Here is a 25,495-nt window from a genome sequence, read left to right as displayed (position 1 = left end):
AGATGGACTTTCTGCGTCACAGGGCCCGTTTTGGGTCAGCAAGACCAACGAGGCCCCGTTTGCTTTTTTCTGTGCCCGGTGGTTTATGGCAGGGCTGCAGGGCAGCCGCTGCCTCCAGCAGCCTCCGTAATTGCCCACCGGTCGCCGAAGGGCAACCTCACCGAGACCTTTCCAAGCCAATTTGCCCTCCTTCAAATATCACTGAAATTTATAGCTAGCAGCTTCTAAAATAACTCGCATCGCTGCCACCGCCAAAAACAGCGCTGGGACCATGTGGCCTTGTGGTTATGGCTCTGGGGTTGTGGTGATGAAGTCAGAGATTCAAATCCAGTTGTAGGGAGATAAAAAGCTTCAAAGAAAGTGAAACTGTTTTTTTCTCTTTTTTTTTTTAATCTCTCTTTTTTTTTTCTTTTGCCCTGACTATGTGGAAATGATAACCCTCCACGTTTTTACCTGAAAAACAAAATTTGCGGCTAAAAAATGAGAGGGGGCAGAGAGGTGCCGCGGGGAGACGCGTGTGGCCTGTGTGACATGGCTCCTTCGAGGAGCCGGCTCGGAGGGGCTGGTGACCTGAAACACTACGGAATAGGACAGAAAAATTCACCACCGAGAGGATAACGGGAGTCCACAGCGCGCGGGAAGGGGGATGTTGCGACCCGATTCCCACTTGACCCACGGCGTTTGCAGAACGGGACCCGGCGCTTCTGCCGTTGGACTCCGGCAGATATCAAAGATGCCTCCGAACGGCTGCAATTAGGAACAGCCAAATAGAAACCAAATAATTTTCCAAGCAGATGGACTTGGCCCTCTCTACCAAAACCATCACGCTCCCAAAGCAGTGGTTTTTCAGCTGGATGTTAATGGAGCTCGGAGCAAGAAGCATTAGTGATCTAGACTACAGCAACATTTTAATTAAAAAGTTGTACAATAACAGACTCAAAATGTAAACTTCAAAATATTGAAAGCCTAAATTACCCTGGGTTAAGAACTGGCACGGAGCATGTAATTTTTCACATTCCAGACTGCCTTCATTATAGTTCAAGAAGCCACAGAAATACACCGTTACGAGCCAGGAATAGTTCTTCCTTTTATTTGGAAAGAGAATTACAGAGGGAGCTATTGGGAACCGAAGTTTAGTTCCTAAAGCAGGAGCAGGCTACAATATTTTTATACACAACTACGACCACAGACTTGCGCTCATTCAAACATGCCGGACTAAACGGTGCCGGCTGTATAAATACGCGACGCTAAGTTAAAACACAGGTTCTTTTTTATTTCGGCTTTTAAGGTTTATCATGGTATTTTGCCTCGCAATATCATTTAAAGTCTTATACATATATATATTTTAAATGTATATATATATATATACACACACATGTAAAAATAAGACTATATAATATGTATATATACACACATATATTTATACATGCATATATATGCATATGTATAAATGCTAGTAAAACAAATTAAGAGCGCGGGTGTTTGTGCATTTGCGACAGCGTGAGGCCAACGTGTCCGTTGTTAATGGGCACAATGCTGGCTTTCATTTACGACCATGCACTTAAAATTACCAAGCCAACACTTCTGGTTTCATTCTGATGTAATTTTTTTTTTTTTTTTTGGCCAGTTGCTCCTCAGCTGCATCCCGATGCTCCTATAATTTTTTTTTTTTTCTTTAGGAATTGGACTTGCCTAACTAGTTGGTATGCAAAACATGCAAGGCCTGGACGGCTCTGAATTACATCCCTGCAAACCAAAGGCAGGTGAATGGATCGCTCAAGTCACCAAGTGCTAGGGGACCCGTGGGCATGGTGGCATTTATGGCCCTCCCTGCAGCAGAAAGGGGACAGGACCTGATTTTTTCAGCCAGGAGAGCTGAAAATAATGTTTTTTGTAGATCTTTTCATTTCCTAGATCAGTGCTACAATAAGGGAATCGGATTTGCTTGGTAGCTTGAGGAGACCTGGCCACGTGGAGAGGCAGCGGCACCACCAAAGTCTTCCTTCTGGGTCCGAACATGTGGTTTTTTTTTTGTCAAAAAATATCTCATAAATTGTTCTGACTATTTTCAGATCGACTATTGAACAGCAATGGAAGCGTATGGATTCGAGATATTTCTGGTGATTGTGTAACTGGAAAAAACTGCCCTTATTTCAAAGTATTTTTGGCGTATGAGCGAACGTAAATAAGCAATTTCAGAGACTCACTGGAAAGTAATTGCTCCTGCAGGACGCGGGCCGTGCCAGCAGCCCTGGCAGATGCACTGAGCCCGCGCTCCGGAGCTGCAAATGAAAGCGTTAGGGTTTTCTTAAAGAGAGAGATCAAAAACAAGGATATATAATCGAAAATGTAAGGAATTTGGAGAGGACAGCTGCCTGTGCAGGGAATGGTACTGACATATGAAGTGCATTAGGAGGGCCCGGCGCGGAGGACACAAAGCGGCCCTGGAAAAATGTCGGGACCGGCCACATTTTTCCACCAGGATCGGGCAAGAGCGGCCAGTGCTGGGACAGGCCAAGCCAAAGCACCTGCAGAACAGACTCTGGAGACGTGTTGGCTGTCCCCTGCTAGGTCTGTTTTTCCTGGATAAAAATATTATATTTTTATATATATATAATATAAAGGAATATATATGTTATATATATATATATATATATATATATATATATATATATATATATATATAATATTTATATATAATATATATATTATAATATATATATATATATATATATATATAATATGTGTATATATATATTATATATTATATATTATATATTATATATATAATATAATATATATAAAGGAAGGAAGGACAGAAGGACGGAAGGAAGGAAACAGAGGGTGTACAAAGTGCCCATATGTCATGTTGCAGCTGGGCAGAGAGGACTTTTTTCCCATATGTTCCCCTGCTTTGTGGTGCCACCAGCGGGAAGCTGCTTTGCAGGCTGAGAACAGATGAAACTCAGTGCACACCCTGTGAAACTCAGCACCAGAGAGAACCTGCCCGCGCTGCAACCGCTGCATTTACTGCACTGCATGAGCAGGGCCGGGGCAGCCTTAAAGCAGGGGCCCATGAGCGCCGGTCTCGGTACCAATGCGCCCTGCTGTCATCACACCCACCTCGATGGAGGGGCCAGATAACGGCGCTGGGTTTTAGAGCTTTTTTTGGTGAAAACAGGCTGTTTGTGCCAACCGACATGGCCAAGAGGGCCCTGCTGCCCTGTGAGGAAAGGCAGCGTGGGGAGCTGCCGCCGCCGATGGCAGATAAAAGCGGGCGAAGCCGCGTGGTTGTGGCCGACCAGACTTGTGGCGTTTCATGAATGATTGTGGCTGGAGGCAACAATAAAGCGGGTTATTTTGGCGGGGATGGTGAAGAGCGTTGTAGTTTCTCCCACCCTTCGGAAAACAGGAGCCGGAGGTGTGAGGATGGCGCCCAGGAACGCGGGAGGTTGGCGGTGTTGACGCTGTTACCACAGCTCAACGGTGCCTGGCTTTGACACCCAACCATTGCTGCTGCTTTTCTCTGCTGAATTCATGTTCTTGCCTCAATAAAAATAAGCAAACACATATTTGCTACAGCAGAAAAAGAGCCCGTCATTAATCTAAAGCCCTTTGGTTCTGTTGCAATGAAATACTGCTTGGAAGCAAGGCTCCTGCCTGGCCAGCTTGGTTGCTCCAGTGCTCATGTGGTGGGGACAACTACAGAGGAGCGATACCAAGGGATGGCGGAGAAAAATTGCAGTAGAATTGGAATTAGCAGCTTTGGTTTGGGGAAACACGATGGAAACAGCACAGTTATTATTGCAAAGGCCATATAGTGCTCTGGTCATGACGGATTTAATAGGATTTTTGCTTCTCTCTCCTTTAACACTGATTTTGGGCTATTGCTGGCTGGGGTCATCCTGCCGCCGCTTTCCATCCTCAACAGCTAAAGTGGCTCTGGATCAAAGAGGTGACAGCAGCTATGGAAAAAACCACCGCCAGTTTAGCAAACAGGGTTGGCTCTGGTGAGGCTGCTGTAATGCCCTGCAAAACATTAATTGCAACATGGGTCACCGTCCAACTCGGTTCCATCCAGCTGCGCTTAAATGCCATTTAATATTAGCTGCTGTTTAATATGGAGCTAACGGTAGTTATGGAGAAATGTGATTGATGCTCTGCACATGGCTTGGGATGAGAAGTGCATCTCATCGGCACCCAACACAGCAGCGTTATCGTCCTGCACACTGACATGTGCTGGGATCCAGCTCCGTCCCAGCCCACAGAAATCTGGGAGCGCTCACTGAAAGCTGAAGATGTCCTTTATAGCATTAATACATTCATTTCCCCTTTTATTTGCCAAAGACTCCTTTATGGGGTGGATAGCACCAGATTAATAGCTTCAAATATGCCCATCTGCACTTAGAAAATAATAATTTAAAAATATACATAGATTTGGATTGGCACAAAGCATCGCACCGAGCCATGCAGGGCAAGCAAATGCGCTCATGCCGCAGCTATAGCAACTACGAAAATAGCAAAGCGCACTGATTTCTCCCATGAACCTGTTCCTAGTGTCCAAAAGACACTGTGCGCTGCACGCTTTATATACCAGCTCCCAAAATATCCGAGTCCTGATAGGATGAGAAAAGGCTGTCATGTTCTCGCACCAGGCCAATTACGACGCTGCAGTTCCTGTGCCGTTAAAGATGTTTCCTGTTGATAGCGCGAGAGGACAACATAGCACTTAGCTGCTAATGTTATCGGGGACCCTTGTGACCTCTCGGAAACTTTAACAATTGCTGCGTTCACAACACGTAGCCGGCTCCGGCGCGGGCTCGGGCTTTAATAAATAAGGCTGCGGCAAAATAAACACTCGTCCCGTGGCCGTTCGCCTGCTCCGGGCTGGGAATTCGCTAAGGTGGCAGGAGACGGGGGAGCTGCGGCAGCGGAGGGCTCCGAGACCCCCCAGCACCTCTCCATTAAGTCCTTTCCAAAGCAAATCCCGTGAAAAGGAGGATTTTCACTTCGTAAAAATGAAGATTTATTTATTTATTTACACAATTTTAACCTCACTCATTTTCAATTTCTCGGGCCCCTTTTTGGTTTGAAGGCTGCCCCCCTCGCCCCTGTCCATACAGCTGGCGTTTAGCAAGGCCCTCATTCCTGTCATTTGCCCTGCACCTTCTTTTGCATTTTTTTACTGAAGCCTCCACTGTTTGGGCTCCTTCACGTCCCTGCAGCGCCCGTGGGACTTGGCACCTGAAACGTGGCACAAGCAGCAGCCCAAAACCTTTGCCCAGGGCCCGGGGGGGTTTTGCCAGCGCCAGATCTGATGGCCTGAAGAGCCGCAAGCAACAACCTCCACTGGGGGCTTGGTCCGGCCTGCCCCATTTCTCTGAATCCACCTGCTTTTCTTTAGAAATACACATAGAGAAACCAGGGTGCTCTAGGAAAGGCTCAGGTTATGCAACACATTGGTCCTTAAGGACAAAATAGAAGAAAGGTTCCATTTTTTGTTAATAGAAAAAAAATACGTTTTTTAAAAGTCTTATAATTAAATATTGGACTCAACGTTTCTCAGCAAACCCTGTCCTGTGTCCACCCATCCCCGGGACGCACAGATGCAAAAACAAGCGGTGTTTTCCCATGCCTGTTCCTAGGAAAGCGAGAGCCCCTCTCACGGCAGCGCCCTGGGTGCCGCCAGCTCCCGCGTTCATTCATTTTCGTAGCACAACATGGAGCGGCTGGTGTTTGCACTGTGCGAGATATTTGTTGTTTTACATTTCTTCGCTTTGTACTGGAGAGGGGCCCGCAACAAAACTTCGATCCAAGGTACAAACCCGCAGCCAAGATTTGAGCTAAGCCTCGGCCGCGTTCCCTGGCCCAGCAGGCCGCTGCGGGGAGCGTCTTGTGCAGGTCGGTGCCGACTGTTCAGACCCAGGGGTTCGGTTCAGGTCCATTTCTCCTTAGTTATTGACCTGCAAGTGAATGTGGAAGCTTCCGCAGGGCTGCAGTGGTTGGAGAACGAGCACTGAGGGAGCCCATGGCCGACCCAAGGAAGCCAAGAACTCAAGACCAGAACGATCCTAAGGGAATTCCGGCAGCTTGGAGGGGGAGCGACAGGAGAAGGGGAGAAAAAGGCCTGAGGGTTAAACTAGCGATCACTTCTGTTATTAAGAATGAAATTAGCACAAGCCCCAGACCTCTGGTTCAAGCACCCCGGGAACCCCAGGCCAGCAGGAGAGCTCAAGGGGGAAAGACGGTTTCAGTCTCCCTGGGCGGCTGCATTAAGATCCAAGATGTTTAGGAAAGGGGGAGAAACAAGCACAGCTCAGGGTGTTGCTGTCACAGGGGGCCAGGATCCACGTGCAGAATTCGTTCTGTGGAAGCTGAGGGGATCAAAGTGCCACATCCAAGTACAGCAGCTCCAGGAAGGCAGGACGCAGGGATGGAGAAACAGGAACCTCTCCCAGGGCTCCTGGGGGAGATGGGACTAACCCGAGCCCTGCGCTTCGACCGGCGCTGGGGCAAGATGTCCCAGCTCCCAGGGAAACGAGCTTATCTCTGCAGCGGGAGGGAATAACTCGTGTATCACGCAGACTGCACAAAGTGCAGTGGAAGAAGGGTTACGACCAGTCAGTGCTTTAGCGCAACTCCTCCTGCAACACAGAGTGACGCAGTTAATTTGACAATTAATTACCATAACAACCAGGACCGTGTTTTGTCCCTTAATTTCACATCCTTTCCTGGTAGCATCCATGGGCCCGTGCCGCAGGGCTGCCCACATTGCCAGGAGCAGCAGGTGGCAACTGCAGTGCAGGAAGGGGACGGGGACGTGAAGACGCTGCCGCGTGGGACACTCACCGGAGCGCGAGCGCCAGTTTAGCCCCTTTCCCAGCCCAGGATGTGAAGGCAGAGGCAAATAGGTGCAATCCGTTAACCCCTGCACAGATAAAGTGCCATTAACTTCACATTTAAAAACATTTTATAGACAAAACTAGGTTAGAGCAGGGGTCAGGAAGCACACAGAGGCAGGCCGAAGAGTATGGAGGCATAAAAGGAGGGCAATAAGGAAGGAAGAGTAAAAAGATATGGAAGAAAAACAATAAAACAACTCCCCCAGCTGGAAGGTGAAGAGTGGCCAACGCAACCGTTTTATTGGCTTGGCAGGTTGGCCCTAGCTTCCTCCTGGCAGTTTCCTCTAGAGAGGTCACCAGCTGAGAAAGGGACCCTCTTCCCTTAGGCTAGGAAGAAGGGTTTATATCAAAGCAGGAGCTTTTAGGGGAGCCGAGTCTTAATTGTGACCAGGGTACAGTCAAATTATACTAAAGATTACTCAAAAAAATTATACCACATCAGCCTAAAAAAAAATCTTTTTTTTTTTTTTTTATCTTCCATAAAATGAAAATCTGAAGCAATGAAACATTCTAATGGGCAAATCAAGAAGTACATAAGCATCCTGCTATGCACGAGACTGGTTCTTAGGATTACTGGGAATCAGGACCAAGCTGCAATAGCAGCAAGCTCGGAGGGCCACCTGCTGGCAGAGCAGCCACATTTAATTATTTTCCATGTTAGGGGGATGCTGGAGCCACCAACAGCAAAGTGTGCAGTTGCTTTGAGAATAAACCTTGCTCTTGGGTTTCTCTCCTACCCTCCCCAAAGAAGAGTTATTTTCAAACAAAAACTAGTGTTAAAATATCGTATCCCTTATTTCTGCATTTATGTTTAAGCATGTAAGGATAGAGCATTTCAGCAATTAAGGGATTAAGTTCCTCCCCCACAAAGTATCAGGTGTTAATCAATACTCTTTTTTTTTGATAAACATGCAAAGTTTGCAGAAAATACTTAGCAATATAGCAAAGATTTTTTTTCCCAATATAAAATAGATCAGGACTAACTTTATAAAAGCCAGAAGTATTGGCAAGTCCCACTTATCCAGGCCTGATGCTACCACAACTGAAGTTGCTCTAAGAATGAGTGAGGTACGAGTGATAGAGAGGCCTTTTTGCCCTTTATTCCTTCTTGGACAAATAGGGCTGTTGCCCCTCCACCAAAAAAAGCCCCAAATTGCTACAAAACATAGGAAAAAGCCTGTTCGGGTCCCCAGGATAGAACCTGCAACGGGAAGACAAGTGAAGCTGAGAGTGACATTTTACAGACAAGTAATTAAAACTAACAGTTTGAAGAACAGAAGCATCAGGCGGATCAAGGAATTTGTCAACCAGTTACAACTTTAATATAAAATGTTTAGTCCAGTCATAAGCTTAATTTTTCAAATGAAAATGAGCAGTGGAACCGAGACCTTGACCAAGATGATCTGTTTCACCATGAAGCCTGGTGGGTGACAAACACAGCAACCTTCCTGCAGAACACGCACCCCGTCCCTTCCCAAACAGACCTTCCTACAACATGATAGAGGCTGCAGCTCAGGGGAATTTAATTGATTTTTTCCCCTAATAATACGCAGTGTATACATAGATACATATATTCTACAAGGATTTAATGGGGACAATGACCAGAGTATCTTTTCAACCTTGTGGCAGAGTCAACAGAGGTGTTAGGACCCTTGCGTTCTCTATGTATTACCTCAAGTTCATGGACATATGTTTAGCTTCCAATGGTTCAAATTCAGCATGTCAGGAGTACTAAACTCAAACAAAAAACATTCTAAAAAAATTAAAGAAAATACTGAACTGTTATTTCTTTATATGAAATCAGAACAACTATATACACCCATGCCAATCTTACTTTCTCAAAACAATGAAACAGCATGATAAAAAAAAACAAAACAAGAGACACCTTTAAGCACAACATTCAGAATTGTTCTGCATTTTGCCAGGAAGCTTATGATAACAGTTGTTTACAAATGGAGGAGACCGAGAAAGCAAGCATCCCTTTCAGGGCAAATAACTCCGGAGAATTATAGCAAAAAATGGAACAATTTGCCCAAAATGGACATGAAGGCAAGTTGGAAGAGAAATGGTAACTGTATTTCCATCAGCCTCTCCATAAATAACAATCATCAGGAAGAGGTTGGAGCATGTTACTGCTTTTGGCAAAAAAATCCACTATCTTCCTATCAAATTTCATTGCCTCCACAACTGTTTTGGTCTTTTAAATTACTTAATCTAAGGTCTTATACCAACACATTATACTTTTGAATTTTATCTTACTAATAAAGAAAAAGCAAGTATCACTTAATTGGCATAGGGTTTTTATAGTGTACTGGATCTTTTCAATCTGCACCTCAGCAATCATCATGCTTCCACAGAGATGTTCCCACTGATAGTTACTTTTGTGAACTCTTGCTTTCTGTTAACCTAGTCTTCAACAGACCTATAAACTTAATGAAGCTGTTCCTCCAGATGAATTAAAATCATGCAAAAAGCACAGTTTTTTGGACTTGGGGTAGTTTTAACTCATATTCAGTAAATCATTGTAAGTTAACAGAACTTTGAATGAGTTAAGGCACCCAGATGCCCTGGGGGAAAAAACAAAACAAAACAAAAACACTTTGGGCTAAATACAACTAAGTGTTCAGCAGTCATGTAATTGCACAATCATCTCCCTAATTTGTAGTACAGTACTGCCAACGTCTTTAAAGACCCTAAAATATGAATACTAAAGACTTTGTGAGTACAATTGACAAGGCATTGACAAGACATTCTCAAGGTTCACTCTGGATTCCTGTCTCCTCAAGATAACTGCTACTCCTACTGTAATTGCATTTAGCAGCAAGATCAGCATGTTTTAGGAATGAAATAAATATCCTCACAATCGATACTAATGGTTCATATGCTCAAACACATTATTGAAAACAGTAAATTTCCCATCGTTCTCCTGCACAATCCGTGTTTGTAGATACAAGACCTTGGCAACAACATTCATAGCTCTCAGTACCACAGAGGTCTTTGCAAACAAATTCTAGGCTTGAAGTTTTGTCTTCTGTGGTGCTTGCAAGGCGTTTACTGCGTTCGAAGCTGGTAGTCTGTATAAAAATAAATAAAATTTAAAAATATATCTATGTATAGTTTGATGCCTATAATCAACAAATTGTGATATACAGATATGCAGAAATAACACAAAAGAAAGACTTTTATGAAGAATGACGATGAAAACAAGCTCATGCCCGAACCTGAAACAGTCAGGTAAAGAATAAATGCTTCTGTGCATTTTAATGTATAGGTGTGTGCTACAGAAACAAGATATGTGAGGCTGAGATGTCTACAGTCTATTGCTTTGCAACCTACCTCCATTCTGGGTAATGTAACGAACCCACGGGAGAGCCTGATAGCCACTCTTCTCAATTATCTTTAAGTAACGGACCTGGAAAGAAAAGCATGTTCCATAAACACCATTTGGCTGAAGTGAGAGTTAACAAAAAGTGCTTCTTGTCCAAAAAAAGGTATTTTAGGGACAGTGAACAGGAATAATAAGAAGCACAAAGCTTTCAGATGCCAATATGGGGACAAAACCTGGCCAAATGCACTCACAGAACACTTTAATTGAAATAACACAGCCACTCACAGCACTTTCATTTGAGGAGGAAGTATTTGCAGGAGACAAGAGACAGCCAGGACATTAAATACACCAGAACACTCAAGTCAGCCAGCAGCTTTACAAGCAAGGCTCGAAGCTTAACTGCAACAAGTTATGTCTTGCTAATTAATTTACCATTAATTTTCTTTATTTTCAACTACTGACCTGGATTCCTGACGTGGTGAAATACGGAATCTCAAACTTGACACTAATGGGAGGTTTTCCTTCTTTATCTTCAGCTTCAACACTTGGAAGTCCAAAGTGAGCTCTCATCAGATACTCCTTTCCACCCTACCCAGAAAAAGACTTTTGCTTTAAGCCGAGTTTGAATATTCATCAACTATTAGCATTAAATAATGATCACACTATGAGGTGGTAAGACTGTAAAAATAACACTTACTGGGAAAGATTTAATGGACCAGACAATTTCACTATTCTCTGGAACCCATTTGACGCTTCCAACTGTAGTTTTGAACTTTGGCGAATCTGCATCATTTGGAACTGGAATGTGAATCTCCACATTGTTGGCAGTTGATCTACGTTTAAACTGACTTTTTGCCTAAAGAAGAAAAGTGAGAAAAGCAGACCTCTAAATATTTCCCTTTCATTTTTCATTATGCAAATGACTCAGAGAAGTGAGACACAAAATTCCCCTTCACCCCAACCTGTTTACTGAAAAACAGGATTAAAATGCACAGATTTTATCTTACAAACGAAACCTGCAAGAGATGCAAATCCCACAGAAATACTAAGTATTTGTATAAAACTGCATGTACCATCAGTCAAGCTTCAAAAACAAATGAGAGGGAAGACTAAAATTAGGCATAATTATTTTAGAACTTCTGACCTTGATCATGTACTCGATGCGACTGTGGGAATGTTTTTCAATCACAGACTCAATCCAGATCAGTGGTTTTACCTGGTGGTAAAAAAACACTCAACAGCTGTAGGTTTTGTTTCGACATGGTCAGGAAAATGTTGTTTCCCAGGCTACTCTCAGTATATAAAACCCACAGAAGAAGTCTATAGAGAGTTTCAAATGGCCAACCTCTTTTTTTAAATGTTTATACAAATGAGGAAGTATTGATATACACATACAGAATTATGACAAAACTTATAGGCTTAAAAAGTGTATCTCAGAAAAAAAAAACCCTAATAACAAACACTTTCATCTAAAACATTCAATATTTCAATTCACAAAAGACTGAACTATGACAAGTCCTAAGAACAACAACTCTAATTTAAAGTATTGTTTTTAAGAATTAACACTCCATTGAGGGGCAACTTAATGACTTTATTTGCTGCCTTCTGTCACGGATGCATATTAAGTACATTCTACATAATGAACTTCTCTTTTTCTAAGGTGAAAGAGAGACCTATCACCATAGCCTAAAATACTGCTGTTGTCAGTGAATTGCAGCACTGTCAATTCATTGTACACTTAGCTTTAAATAAACAAACAAACAGGCAAACAGAAATGGTATTTCAGAGATTTACTGCCAAGCTATTTCCAAACCCTTTCCTACTCCTCCTAAAAAGGAGACGCACGAGGCTTTGCTATTTACTAGTTGACTTGGTAATTATTGTACTGCCCACAACTTGAGAAAAATATGAGGAAAAACATTATTACCTACAGTCTATAATATTCTCATTAAAAAAAAATAGATTGTAAACTAAGACCCAAACATGCAGACTTACATGGGTATTAAGACGATATGACATGAGTTCAAACTCTCCATCAGGTGGAATGAAAGAAATCGTCCTGTCATTTTCAAAGCGAGAGAGACGAACACATTGGTGAAACTTTACATCTTCCAGTTCTACTGATTTACTTTTGCCACCTAGCAGAAAATACACATGCCAAAGTTTCAAGGTACTACAAAAGTTATGTCCAAAAAACTCATCACACCTGTTATGTAGCAAAGTAGTTGTCTGCTGACAATCCCCCCTGCTTCAGCCAATGTTTTATGTGGCTTAATATAGTTTGAGGACTACAGAAGCCTCAGTGAAAGAGATAAGGAAGTCCACTGATTTGCACCATAATAATCTATTCTTGGTTGGTTCTGATGCGGTTTTCTACGCTAGTAAAGGGAATAGTTCTACCTTTTATGAATGAATTTTTCACCTGAGCCTCGAGCACCGCAAGCTCTAAGAACCCAGACAACATTTTCTTGATTATGGAGATAACACTGAAATACTCACGGCCTGTGTTATCAAAGAGAACTTTGTCATTTAAGCCAAGGCGAAGCTCTGGCATTCCCGAGAGAAAGACTCTCATTTTAATGGATCCAACAATCTCGCTCCGTAACACATTCCCATTGGCACTGACCTGAGCAGCAGGGCAAAGAGAGATAAGAACCCTCTGACGTGACACGTCACAAGAACAAACCACACTCCTCCACCCACCCCGATTTTTTTTTTTTGATTCCTTTCTCTTGAGAAATCATGTCAAAGGACTATGAAGAGGGAGGTGACGGGGACAAACGGAGGGAGAAGGAGGAAAGGACACACTGGAAGTTAGCATCACGGTTTGCAGAAACAAAATACATCAACTAAAGTACCATTTATCTACCAGATGCCTCAATCTTAAAATATATAGATTGTTTTATGCATCACGGTACACCTAGCCACAGTTAGTCTGACTAACTGCAGGCTATTATGAGCTTTTTACAGCACTTACTACTAGAATTCTCATTAAGAGTTCATATAAAAGACGCTCACCAAAAGGTTAACGGACTCTATAACATCCAGGAACACTTCATTTTTCCTATATTTTATCCCTTCTGATCTCCATGAAACAGCATTAGTCACAGTGGCAGGTGGACGAGGAGCTCCAGTTTCAAGTTTGTGACCTTCCTGAGTGATGTACCTTCACAACCACATAATGGGAGCAGAAAACATGAAAATTACACTTTACAGATTTTGAAGCATCTCTTATATCCGATTCATACGACCAACACTTAAAAGAATTCTGATGGGACAGACCTACATCTTGAGAAAGATTTGGTTTTTTTTGGCAAATAGATTGAACCAAAAACATTGGTTTGCATATTATAGAGCACCAGAATCTTCTTAAGGGGTATGTCACTGCAAGTGAAACAAATTGTTACTTACTCTTGTAAAATTTTACTATCAGTGGTTTGTGGATAACCAAAATCCATAAGCTCATCTAACAACTCATAAATAATAACAAAATTATCCCGAATGCTCTCTTCTTCCAGCTCCTTGAAATATTCAGAAAAAACCTGAAACAACAAAAAAGGGAGAGGAAGGAGAAGGATATTATTGAAGAACCACAACATTATCGAAGAACCACAGCATTATCACCTCATTTAAAAGGGAATCACAGGATCTTAAGATATAACTTTTGACTGTAACAAAAATATGCATTCCAATCATTTTTTCACACCAAGTATGGATGAGCTGAGAGTAAAACACACGTTATGTGATCCTATGCATGCAATAACTTCCCAGTCCTCCCCCCTATTCTCATGTCTTATGCAGCTATTCACAGTATTGTGTCACATCCTCTGCCTCCTCAGTTACAAAATATCAATTCCATTATTAATACTTAGGGAAATATTTCTACAAGATAACCAAATACATAAAGATATATAGAGATTTAAGAGAGGAAAAAAATACACAGAAGTTGCTTTTAAAATTTCATACTTGCCTGAACTACTTTATACAGGAATGAGAACACCAGTGACACACAAGCATTTTTCTTGGAAGTTGCAACAACTGGTAGAGGATGTTCAGGAATACACATTCAGAATTACCTTTCAAAATAAATTTATCAAGAGTATTTTCAAAACTACAGTAGATTGTATGCTACAGTATAGCAATTATGGTCGGCCAAAACATTAGGACTTAGTTAACAGCATCTCTGGTCAAGTAAGATACAAAGATCCAGGGCTCAACTTATTAGAGTAAAATTAATATAAGTATTTTTCTATGCATTAAGCTGCTGGTACACATTATATTATCTAAAGCATAAAGCTGCTTTATTTAATAAATTGATCCTTATGTCACTTCCCACAGCCCTTTGCACTTAAGCCGCAAGCAGGGAAAACAACATAGCAGCAGTTGGCACTGGTGCAAGCGGTCGGCAGCACAAAGGATACGATAGAGGTTGTTATGTTTAATCCACATGAAACGAACTCCTCCGTGTGCTAGGATGGGAGACAGTGTCCCCTCTTCTTCCTTTTCCATAAGGATTGGCATAAAATGCTCCACCTCTGACATGTCCACATCTCCGCGGTAATTTCGACAGATGAGAACCTATGGGAAGGGCAACAAAATCAGTAACTTTTTTTCCTCTTTTTGCGGTTGACGTTACCGTGCGGGGCAACGAAATCCTTGGAAAGCCGCTAAGTAACCTGGAAAACGTTAGTAAGTGTGACTCCAGCCGCTCTTCCCTAGCTCCTCACGCCGAAGCTGGCGGGTGCGATGCTGCAACACTTCACTGACTAGAACACGAGCGACAAGGAACATCCCTGTATTCATGTCCCTGTCACCCATGGGGGCGCGCACCGCGCTATCGGCTCTCAGGACAAGAAAACCCCTCACCGGGGTGATCGGGGCCGCCTCCGGCCTCGGCGGAGCGTAACGGGGGCCTCGGGAGCGCAGCCCCTCGGGACTAACCCCCTCCCCGCGCCCGGCGGCCGCCGCCCGGCTCCCTTCCCCGCGGGGCGGAGGGCGGAGGAGGCCCCCGCGCAGCCCGAGGCCGCTCGGCTCCGTCCCCGCTCGGGCCGCGGCCGCTCCCGGCCTCACCTTCCCCTTCAGGTCCAGCACGTAGACGGCGCTGGCCGACATCGCGCCGCCGCGCTGCGCCGCTTCCGCCGCGCTGCGCCGCCACTTCCGGCGGGAGGCGGCGCAACGAGGCCCGGCTGCCGCGCGGAGGGATACGCGGCCCGGCCGCGCGCCCGTTAAATAGGTCCCCCCGGGCGGTTCCGACCCGCCTGGGATCGGGCCCGCGGCCCGGACTCGGGATGCGGGTCCGCGACCCACAAAGAAGGCGGCTTATCGACCTGGAAGCCGCTGGGCAGCCCAGCTCCTTCACCCAAACCCCATCGCTTTTGAGGGGGATGTCGGCATTTTTGGACTTTTTTTTTTCTCAAAACAGTGTGCAAATTGTACGCAGAGATAAACTGTGAGGAAAACTACACACGCAAACAGCTGTTTTATCTGCTTACTTCCTTTTACAGATAACTGGGCACAAAAAAGGATGAAAGAAACATTTTAATGAGAAGTTACGTGTGTATTACAAGAGGATTTTAGAAAACAGACCCTGCCCCAAACTCTCCAATAACTTTAGACACAAGCAAACAATATTGTTCCTATAATTTACAAGTGAAGCTTACACTAAGTGAGACACTGTCCCAGATCCTTTAGTTCCAGAAGGGAGAACAGTTTGTATCGAACACTCGCAAGGGAGTTTTCCAGCTGTCTCACACTGGCTGTTTTTAGCTGTGAGCTCTTATAAATACCGGTATAACTCAGAATTTCCACCAGCCAAGCAGAGATTTTGTTGAATACTTTGTGTAAAAGACAAAACGGTGAAATAAGACAGTGAAAGGCCATAGGCTTTTGAGAAGATATATTAAAACATTCACCGGAATACACGGATTTACAAAGCAATGATGCGGAGCCCCTTCACTTAGTCCAGCTGACTTTAGGAATGTCGTAATGCTCTGTCAGGGTGTCCAAGTGCCTGTTGAAGTCCTAGGGGTGTGAAAGAGGGAGAGAAAAGATGAAATGCTGATGATTTGATTAACGCCGGATGGCGCCAGGGCCCCGCAGCCTCCCCACTTCGGGGTTTCGCAGGGCAAACGGCTTCTGTGAGCCGCCTACACCTTCCGTGTGGATAAACACCGGCTGAAGGGGGGTAAACGAGTGGAATCGGTGCTCACCTCCACTCTCTGCTTGTGGGTCTTGGAGGCTTTCTTCAGGATCCTCTCCATTTGCTGCGGGGACACAAGAGCAGCCGTTACCCGCCGCACTCACTCCCCCCTGCCCCGGGGGTGCTCCTGAGGGCTGCTCGGGGCCTACCCACGGCGCGGCCTTACCCGCTTCTCCTGCATCTTCTCGTAGGCCACCTGCGCCGGCGTCCGCTTGTCCAGGCCGCGCTTCTTCTCCTCCTCCTGCTTCTTGCTGCTCACGATCTGCTCCAGGATCTGACCCTTCTCCTTCGCCTTCTTCTTCTTCCTGAGGACGGAGCGCGCTCAGCGCCGGCACGCGGCTCCCCCCGCGGCCTCCCCCAGCCCCCGGCGCGCCCCTCGCCGCCTCCCCCTCACCGCTTGCCCGCGCTCAGGGCGCCGCCGCTGCCCTTGAGCCGCAGCGGCCCCCGCTGCACCGCCTCGTAGTCCGCCATGGCCCGCGCGCGCCGCGGCCGCCGCGGCCCGCACTGCGGCGCCCCCTGGCGCCCGCCGCCGCGCGCAGCCGCGTTGTTGCCCCGGCGACGGCAGCCGCGCGCGGGAAGGCGGCGCCGCCGCGAGCCGCCCCCCCCCGCCGCTCGTGAGGGGAAAGAGCGCGAGGAGCCGCCGCGCCGAGCGAAATAGCCGCTACCGCCCATTTTTACACGCCAAAAACACCGATTCCGAATGTTTTTTACTTGTTTTAAGGCTGGACGGTGAGAGAGGCCGGCGGTTCTTCCCCAGGGGAACCGTTCTGCCTACCCGTGGTCTCCGCCTCACAGATGCTGCCTCCGAACCAGGCGACGGGGCTTCGTCGGTCACTAAAGCTGCCGATTTAAGACACGAATGGGCAAGAATCTCGACATCGACCCCTTGGACACTGAGCCTGCCCCGTGCTGCGGACATGCAGCCAGTCCTTCTCTTCAAATTTGTATTTCATGTAACCTTCTACAGCACATTTCAGTTTTCATACACCGCATTCCATGTAACCTTTAACATCACATTCAAGATCTTACAGACAAATCATATATTCACATGGATTTTAGTTTGAAAACCATATGTATATGTATGCATGTCACACTGATAATCATTAGCTTATAATAACGTATAGTGCTAAATAATGCAGAATAGAATGACTGAGAGTGACTTTTTAGATACTATCTCCAGTGCGAAGTAGCATGTGCTGTTGGTGGCAGTGCACAATATATATCACCCAGAAAATTCAGAGAGAAAGGGCAAGGGGGTTACTTTCCTTATTACTTATTTCTAGCATTTAATGTTAATTCTTAAGAAAGAGCTGCCAAACAGTTTTTAGATAATTCAAAATATTTGAAAGAGTAAAAAAAATACTGCGTATGAAGTCTACCTACTTCTTCAAAGATGCAAACAAGAAGCTATTAGTTGTTTGGTGAAATACTGTAATATGAGTCTGTGTTGTGCACAGAGGAGACAGGTGAGTGATGCTGGAGAAGAGCCTTAAGTAGCCAGACTAAAGATTTGATGAAATGCGGCTATTATGACTCTTTGCAGCCCATGCAATGGGGAGGCTGGTTACCTGATCCTCTGCTACCTGAACCTCATTGTTGCAGCTTTTAATATTGGAATATCCAGCCCTCCTATAAAGGTAACTTTGAGGAAAGAATGATGGGACAGGAGTCAGCACCCGGGGCCAGAAATGGGCAACAAACAAACCATTTTCACCCCAGAGCAACTGGATGCATATCAGGTACAGAACTCGGCCAGACTAAATGGATGTTTAGACAGACTGTTGAATAAGGGCAAATGTTTTTAAAACTGCCTTTTTAGAAATTGTGAAGGATAAGTATTAAGTAACATCAAAAGTTTAAATAACATACTTTAGTTCTTACCTCAGGAGGATGAAGGCTTATGAAATAATCAATATTATATGCCTGAAATAATCATTATTATATGCCAAAAAAAATGCTTGTCTGCTTGTGTAATAATAAGTTTTTAAGTCATTGTACTAGAAAAATTTGGGCCAATGCATTTAAAACTGCCATGACATATTGTGTCTTTTCTAATTCACAGGACTGCACATTCTTTACAAGGAAAGAAATTCTGAGGTGAGTCTTCTATGTGATATTTTGTGGGCAAAGTACAGGAATTGCTACATACCAGGTGATTAAAAAAATTAAATTGAATTTATTGAAAAACAATGTGATAGTTTACAGAATCACTCACATACCTTTGGACAATCTGAGCACTGTCATTGCTTTCTTTTATATAAAGAAACTACATCATCTGTCACAAACTGAGCCAAATCTAAATTTTCTATTAAGGTGCCAGTCTCTCCGTCTGACGTAAATGTGACAAGTTATGTTTCAGTGCACACTTTGACGGCGACATTCATGTTCCCCTCACTTTGTTTTATAACATATGTTACAAAGTGGTATTTCAATACTGGTATTGTTTGGGATATTTTGTCTATTTTTTAAAATGGTAAAGTCTGTATCACTTTTATTCAGATTTTTTTTTCCATTTTGTATGTAAATAGTACCAAAAAAACTTTAAGGGCTGATACTTTAAGGTGCATTTTCCCCTAAAGACTTCATAGACTAGTCCATTTAATCTGTCCAAAAGAATCAATAAAGATGTGTTCCTATACTCTGTTGATGTGGGATTGAAAATCTTCATTGAAAACTTGTTCTCCTCCAGTTGTGAATGGTTCACAGATAGCAACATGCACGAAAACAAAGTTGCTTTTCCTTTGCTAACCATCAGGCAAATTAACAGAAAAGTAAATGCTCAGTTTCTGCATTTCTGAAGAGGTCGTTGTGCATTATTGGCTGATTTCTTTGAAAAGCAGAGCACAACCGACAGTGTTATATGGAACACATCCCTGGTTAGAACCTTGGTATCTGTACCTGAATTCAGTTCAGAATAAAATATAAATGATTCTGTAATGAGTGAAATATAAAGCTGTCTGCCTTTCCATGTAGTAAATAGAGGCCAGAACCATAACTGTGTCATGAATAAGATATTTATTATTGATAAGGATCCCTTTTAACATTCTATGCTATTGTTTGTTGACAACAGCCGTGAACAGGATCCCTAGCCTAGCTGAAGAACTTAGGCAAATAGCATGAAAAGTAATAAAAATGTCCAAATGATTTAGTGTATATTTTCTGTCTCCTGAATACAGTTCTGGGCAAAGCAGCAGAAAAATATTTGGGATGGGTATTAAACAACCTAGAGTTGGTCCCAGATTCAAGAGCTAAATAATCTCTCTGGCTTTAGAGCTCCAGATTTTTTTGGTGACATTTAAACCAAATCTTTTGTGGGGCAATATAAGCCAATTATTTCTAGTCACATTTGTTGTTGACTTGGAAACCAGATCCCTCCTGCATTACAACAACTTTTTATGCATTTGAAAACTGATTAGGTGGACCTTTAGGCTGAAGATCTTGTGCCTTGTTATCATAAATATATCATAAATACACTACATGCTTCTATATCATCTGCACTATTGAAGTAAATCTGAAACCTTGGAGGGGAAAAAAAACCCAAGACTGTTTCTTCCACCATCAGCTAGAGAGCGTATTAAATGATATTTAGTGACTGACACCATCCATCTGGTAGAGGATGCCAAGTATGAAAAACGAAATAAAAAAAGCAAACACTGTTCTTAGAGCTCTAAATAACTTGTTTCCTAAATGAGTCTTTCTTTCTATTTCAGATTGTTTTACAGATACCGAGATCTAGCCCCACAGCTAGTTCCACTTGACTACACAGATAAACCAGATGTGACACTTCCCTATGAACTCATTGGCAGCATGCCAGAGCTGAAGGTACAGTGCAAGGAACACAAGGAGAATCAAGTGACACATTTCAGTTTAATATACCCTTTTTTAAATAATTCATCCAGTACTAATTGCTGAGAGGCTGAAATACAAATAAATTTTGGCAACTAAAGTCAAAGACTTTCTGGAAGCTTCTAGTGATTTCCTTTGGAAAAATCACTGAAATTGTGCAAAGGTTAAAGAGGGCTGCAGCTGTGTCTACTTCTAAGACAACACTAGACAGAAAAATAATAGCAGCAAAGGGAATATTTGACTGCCAAGAGGGAGTTATAACGAAAATAATCTTGCTCCAATTGTGTTTTATCTGCACAGAAATAAATACTAGTAAAGGTGACCTTCCCTTGCTCCCGTGTTCTGTTTCCCAGGACAATCCATTCCGCCAACGGATAGCAGAGGTTTTCTCAGAGGATGGAGAAGGCAACATGACTTTGGATGATTTTTTGGACATGTTTTCAGTGATGAGTGAAATGGCTCCTAGAGACTTGAAAGCATATTATGCTTTTAAAATTTATGGTGAGTGAGACAGGCATAAAATGCGAAGTTTGGGGAAATCCTGCAGCTGCATGTAGGAATCCAAAATATCAATATCTCTAGACAGGGATCTTCTTAATCCAGGCTTTCTATCTGTTGCCTTTGACTGCCCATTGCCCTAGAAACTTCTGGGCCTCTGTATTCTTTTGTCTCTGAAGTTATACTGGTTAGCACTTAGGATTTACTAGAGGATTTACAGCCTGAGATTATTTGTACTTTTCAAGACCTGATAAACCTTTAAGAAATATTTCTTCCACGTTAGAGACGGCTTGGAAAAGTGCAGCACAAGGGATTTGGCTGCCCATAAATTTGTAGGGTTTTTTTGAACCAAAAAAAAACCCCAAAAACATACTTTTAGCAATTTTCCCCAAGGGCAATTTTAAAGATTAATTTCTTCTTTCTTGACAATACCATTTTCAGTTACTTCCTTAGTGAACAGCCAAAGCCAAGCAACATATTAATGACATATACCAAAAAAAAAAAAAAAGAAAAGAAAAAGCAACTGTGATTTAAGCTGTGAAAAAGAAATATTGAAAAAGTGAACTCCACCAGGCTGAACACTCTATACCCTTTTTTTAACTTCATTCTGCTCCTTGCATTTTGTTTAGTGGTACTAATTTGCTAGAATATTTTAATTATGGCTAGACCATTAAGCCAAGTTTAGGCACTTAGCTATTTACAATTGATATCCTTATGTGAGATAAAAATCCAGGGCTCGTGGCTTGTTATTTTGTTACTGAATGTTTATACAAGCCAATACAGATAACTGCAGCACTTTTCATTTCTGATTTGAAAACACTGTTTGTATAAATGCATTATAACCTGCTAACCAAACGCTTCCCATTGTGCCTTCGCAACCAACTGCATAAAATACTGACTTTGTCACTTTGAATTTATTTTGCTTCATCAGATTTTAACAATGATGATTACATATGCAAATCAGATCTGGAGAAAACAGTGAACAAGTTGACCCGAAATGAGCTTACCCCAGAAGAAGTCACCCTTGCGTGCAACAAGGTCATTGATGAAGCAGATCTGGACAACGACGGCAAACTCTCTCTGGAAGACTTTCAGCACATGATAATACGAGCTCCTGATTTTCTCAGGTAATCATAGAATCATAGAATGGTTAAGGTTGGAAGGGACCTCTAGAGATCATCTAGTCCAACCCCCTGCACACGCAGGGTCACCTAGAGCACGTGGCACAGGGCTGCGTCCAAGCGGGTTTGAAGATCTCCAGAGAAGGAGACTCCACAACCTCTCTGGGCAGCCTGTTCCAGTGCTCTGGCACCCTCACTGGTAAGAAATTTTTCCTTAAGTTCCTGTGGAACTTTTGGTGCTTCAGTTTGTGGCCATTTCCTCTAGTTCAATCGGTGGCCACCAGTGAAAAGAGGCCGGCACCATCCTCCTCACTGCCTCCCTTGAGGTACTTCTAGACACTGCTCAGGTCCCCTCTCAGCCTTCTCTTCTCCAGCTGAACAGGCCCAGCTCCCTCAGCCTCTCCTCACAGGGCAGATGTTCCAGGCCCCTGATCATCCTTGTAGCCCTGCGCTGGACTCTCTCCAGCAGCTCCACATCCCTCTTGTCCTGTGGATCCCAGAACTGGACACAATACTCCAGATGTGGACACAGTACTCCAGATGTGGCCTCACCAAGGCTGAGCAGATGGGCAGGATCCCCTCCCTCGACCTGCTGGAGATGCTGCTCTTAACGCACCCCAGGATCCCATTGGCCTTCTTGGCCACGAGGGCAACTGCTGCCTCATGGTCACCTTGTCACCCACCACGACACCCAGGTCCTTCTCTGCAGAGCTGCTGTCCAGAAGGTCGATCCCCAGCCTGTACTGGTAATATCTCATTTTGTATCATGAAACTGCCCCTGCTCATTTCTATCAGAAGTTTCCAATGTGTTAATATCTCTCCAGACCTTGGAGATCACCACCGTTCCCTGGCATTTTCCAGTAATTGTGCCCACCACAAAGACAGAAAAAACAGACACTTGAAAAAGTGTGCGGGCTTCTGTAACTTGTTTTTTTGAGCCTGTCCTAGTATTAATACAGTATGCTGTCCTCGTATTAATTCTAGTGAAGTCCTTCAAATAGAGTTATACATACATGATCATTACTTTTTGTTTGTTTGTTTTAATAGTACATTTCACATTCGAATCTGAAACGAGTGAAATGCAGAGATGAAGTGCTTCTTGAGCCTACAACAACCTTGTTCCACTGGAGCTTACCGCCCATGAGAGAAGAAAATGACAGCGCCAGAGGACAATTTTAGGTGAACTAGCCAGAAAACTTTGACTGTTTTTTACTGCTTTAAAAGGAATGATTTAGCATACTCTTCATCAAGAATTTCCCTGTAATTTAGCAAAATGTGTATGTTTCCACAGAATTGTCTGTTTCTCTCGCCTCCTCCAGCTAGAATACATCCAACTTTGACAGTGATAAGGTAAATAGTTTTTAAAGTTCAGGTATTATCAGATATTAGAGAAACTTGTATATAACTCAAATTATACCTTCCAAAAATTTGTAATAAAACACCTTATTAGTTAAAACACCTCCCGCCCCGCGCTACAGACTAAAACTATATTCGGAAAATATGTATTTTTAACACAAGAATCTATATATCATCTATGAATGATGAATGGCACTGACAAACTAAAAAATAAAAAAGGTTCTTTTAAATTTATCTTTTCATAAGAAGTTTATTTATGCAGTGCTCAGGGACCTGTACAGCAGAGTAAAAATATACATACTGTAATAAACAACAATTTTGCTTTTAATACAAACATGAAAACCATTGAGAAGCACTTAAGAAAGCAGCTGTAATGTGGAAAGGGTGGCAGCTAAAAGACTTTAAAAAGTTTATTCTAGGATACACGATTTTTTCTTGAAACAAATCATGATGACTCCCAATTTACACTCACCTTAGAACTGGTAACTCCTGCTAGGGAAAGGCTAGGGAGACTAGCCTACTAAATAGCTGTATTAGCTACAGAAACCAAAAAATCTCCAATAACAAGTAAACGAAAGAGGGCAAAGATTAAGGCAGCCTGAAATAATCAGACTGCACATTACCATCCACGTTCAATTGAACAGATTTTTATTATATCTATAAATGAAGACATAGGATAGCCATCATTCTTCTCCATTCCCTATGGACTTCCAGCACAAATGGGAACTCCTGTGTAAGCAGCTACTTGCCCATTTCCTCCCAGAATTTCATGGCCGAGAGGACAAGAAATCACTGTAGCTTTTGAGCAGGAGCCAAGGACACAACCACCACCACAAAAAAAAAAACCCTTAGCTATTGTCAGCAAGATGATCAGCATCCCATATGAAAGGAGAGATCAAATAATTTTCAGTAGCAATAAGGAGACTTACAATAATCCATAGGATTTATAAATCTGAGGCTGAAAGTCTGATGCTGGTGTAAGGCTCTGACGTCAGGAAATATTAGATGTGCCTATCAGCACAGGAACTAGACAACAGAAGTGGTAAAATGGCAAAGGGTGAAAACGGCAGTTCCACCCTTCGCTGACAGGTCAGTACTGACAGGTCTGCTCCAGGAAGGTTGAAGACTATCTGGAACACTGCAAGCAGCCTCAAAAATGAGGTCAACCACAGAATTCCGTGACGCTCGTTAAAATATGGGGAATTTGAGAACTCGCTCAAAAGTAAGTTTGTTCCTCTACAAACCAAGCATCAGTTGTTAACGGATTACTTACATTTTAGTGGTATTTAGACACCGGGAATGTGGAGCAAACGCACTGTTAGCTTTTCTGATCAAAGTTATTCAGTTTTACAGATTTTGTATTCTGTTTCAAATGTTTCCTTCCTCAGTTAAAAAAGCGCTTACAAGTGAATACATTACTGTTATTGAGCCACACAGTACCTCTTCTGGGCATTGTTTTAATGGTAGTCAGACTTGAAAAAACACCATAATTTCATTATGTGATAGAAGCATCAACTACATATTCTACTCATCCGAGATCTGATGTCAGTATTTAGAGACGCACGGCCAAGCATTCCTGTCCTATGTTTGCATTTTAGTTTTAAAATTGCTTACATTGATTTAATTTCTATGTAGAATCTGCAGAACCTAGAAATACAGTGATGACAGTAGGTCACAGTGACTGCATAAAATTTCCTGAGATTGGGCAATAATGTAGTTGTTCATTCAGTTTGTTTTGTAAAGAAAATCATGCTATAAATTAGGCAAAGATGTGCAACAATCAGCATAACTTTAAGAAAAAAGGTATTCACAAAGAGCTAACCTTTAATGCAAAAGAGTAACTTAAAATTTAGAAAATGGGAACTGGAAAAGCTTAATGCCATCCTTCATATCCTTCCCATCTGTGAATTAACAGTCTTTCTCTCTCCTCTCTAGACAAATTACTGATTTAGATGCTGTCAATAAACAGCCAGTATCACAGTGGGCAGCAGTGATATCAGCCTCAGACTAACCACTTTTTTCCAGTCACTTTGGAAGAACTAGACTGACTGCAACGTCTGGCTGCATTCAGGTAAAAGGGAGATGGATGTGAGACAATTCAGATTTACTGCTAAGCCCAAAGCAAATCAAACACATCCATTTTATGTAGGGAAACAACATTCAGACCCAATTCCACCCCAACAATTGCTTGAAGCATACTCAGTCTTTCAAAAAGCATCCTTATCCCGAGGCAATATTGCTTGTC

The 25,495-nt window shown here is 43.0% G+C and overlaps 3 protein-coding genes across 4 annotated transcripts in view; 1 reads left to right on the top strand and 2 right to left on the bottom strand.

Annotated features, from left to right (window-relative positions):
- Positions 1 to 9,507: 9,507 nt before the first annotated feature.
- AP1M1 (adaptor related protein complex 1 subunit mu 1) lies at positions 9,508 to 15,422 on the bottom strand. Its single transcript, XM_088527114.1, has 12 exons — positions 15,301 to 15,422; positions 14,652 to 14,808; positions 14,201 to 14,268; positions 13,642 to 13,772; positions 13,249 to 13,396; positions 12,730 to 12,856; positions 12,226 to 12,368; positions 11,375 to 11,446; positions 10,928 to 11,086; positions 10,693 to 10,818; positions 10,239 to 10,314; positions 9,508 to 9,976 (listed from the first exon to the last, which is right to left on the bottom strand). The coding sequence occupies exons 1-12, from the start codon at positions 15,340 to 15,342 to the stop codon at positions 9,954 to 9,956; spliced, it is 1,272 nt and encodes a 423-aa protein (XP_088383240.1). The 5' UTR covers positions 15,343 to 15,422; the 3' UTR covers positions 9,508 to 9,953.
- Positions 15,423 to 16,039: 617 nt separating this feature from the next.
- The window catches only part of FAM32A (family with sequence similarity 32 member A), a 238,875-nt gene continuing 229,419 nt past the window's right edge, over positions 16,040 to 25,495 (bottom strand). For both annotated transcript variants that reach the window (XM_088527115.1, XM_088527117.1), the window contains exons 2-5: positions 16,824 to 16,911; positions 16,596 to 16,734; positions 16,440 to 16,493; positions 16,040 to 16,251 (exon numbers count right to left, since the gene is read on the bottom strand). In XM_088527115.1, coding sequence (XP_088383241.1) covers positions 16,183 to 16,251; positions 16,440 to 16,493; positions 16,596 to 16,734; positions 16,824 to 16,900 — 339 coding nt within the window. In that variant the 5' untranslated portion in view covers positions 16,901 to 16,911 and the 3' untranslated portion in view covers positions 16,040 to 16,182. The remainder of the gene's footprint in view (positions 16,252 to 16,439; positions 16,494 to 16,595; positions 16,735 to 16,823; positions 16,912 to 25,495) is intronic.
- On the top strand, positions 17,860 to 23,187 carry CIB3 (calcium and integrin binding family member 3). Its single transcript, XM_010220005.2, has 6 exons — positions 17,860 to 18,168; positions 18,492 to 18,526; positions 20,140 to 20,251; positions 20,629 to 20,776; positions 21,705 to 21,900; positions 22,942 to 23,187. The coding sequence occupies exons 1-6, from the start codon at positions 18,118 to 18,120 to the stop codon at positions 22,961 to 22,963; spliced, it is 564 nt and encodes a 187-aa protein (XP_010218307.1). The 5' UTR covers positions 17,860 to 18,117; the 3' UTR covers positions 22,964 to 23,187.

The sequence above is a fragment of the Tinamus guttatus genome, unplaced genomic scaffold (assembly GCF_059628265.1).
Source record: "Tinamus guttatus ecotype Peru unplaced genomic scaffold, ASM5962826v1 Tinamus_guttatus_pri_ptg000261l, whole genome shotgun sequence".
In the NCBI taxonomy this organism is placed as follows: Eukaryota; Metazoa; Chordata; class Aves; order Tinamiformes; family Tinamidae; genus Tinamus; species Tinamus guttatus.
The sequence above is the reverse complement of the archived record's forward strand: the minus strand, read 5'-3'. Positions and strand labels throughout refer to the sequence as shown.

Excerpts from the sequence above, each read along its gene's own strand:
- AP1M1 (XM_088527114.1), bottom strand. The coding sequence starts at position 15,342 with ATGTCGGCCAGCGCCGTCTACGTGCTGGACCTGAAGGGGAAG. Across the intron at positions 13,773-14,200 it reads TCCTGTATAAAGTAGTTCAG|GTTTTTTCTGAATATTTCAA; the intron begins GCAAGTATGAAA and ends TTGTTGTTTCAG. Across the intron at positions 12,369-12,729 it reads TCTCTTTGATAACACAGGCC|GTGGCAAAAGTAAATCAGTA; the intron begins GTGAGTATTTCA and ends ATTTTCTGCTAG.
- CIB3 (XM_010220005.2), top strand. The coding sequence starts at position 18,118 with ATGGGCAACAAACAAACCATTTTCACCCCAGAGCAACTGGATGCATAT. Across the intron at positions 18,169-18,491 it reads AGCAACTGGATGCATATCAG|GACTGCACATTCTTTACAAG; the intron begins GTACAGAACTCG and ends TCTAATTCACAG. Across the intron at positions 20,252-20,628 it reads GCAGCATGCCAGAGCTGAAG|GACAATCCATTCCGCCAACG; the intron begins GTACAGTGCAAG and ends TCTGTTTCCCAG.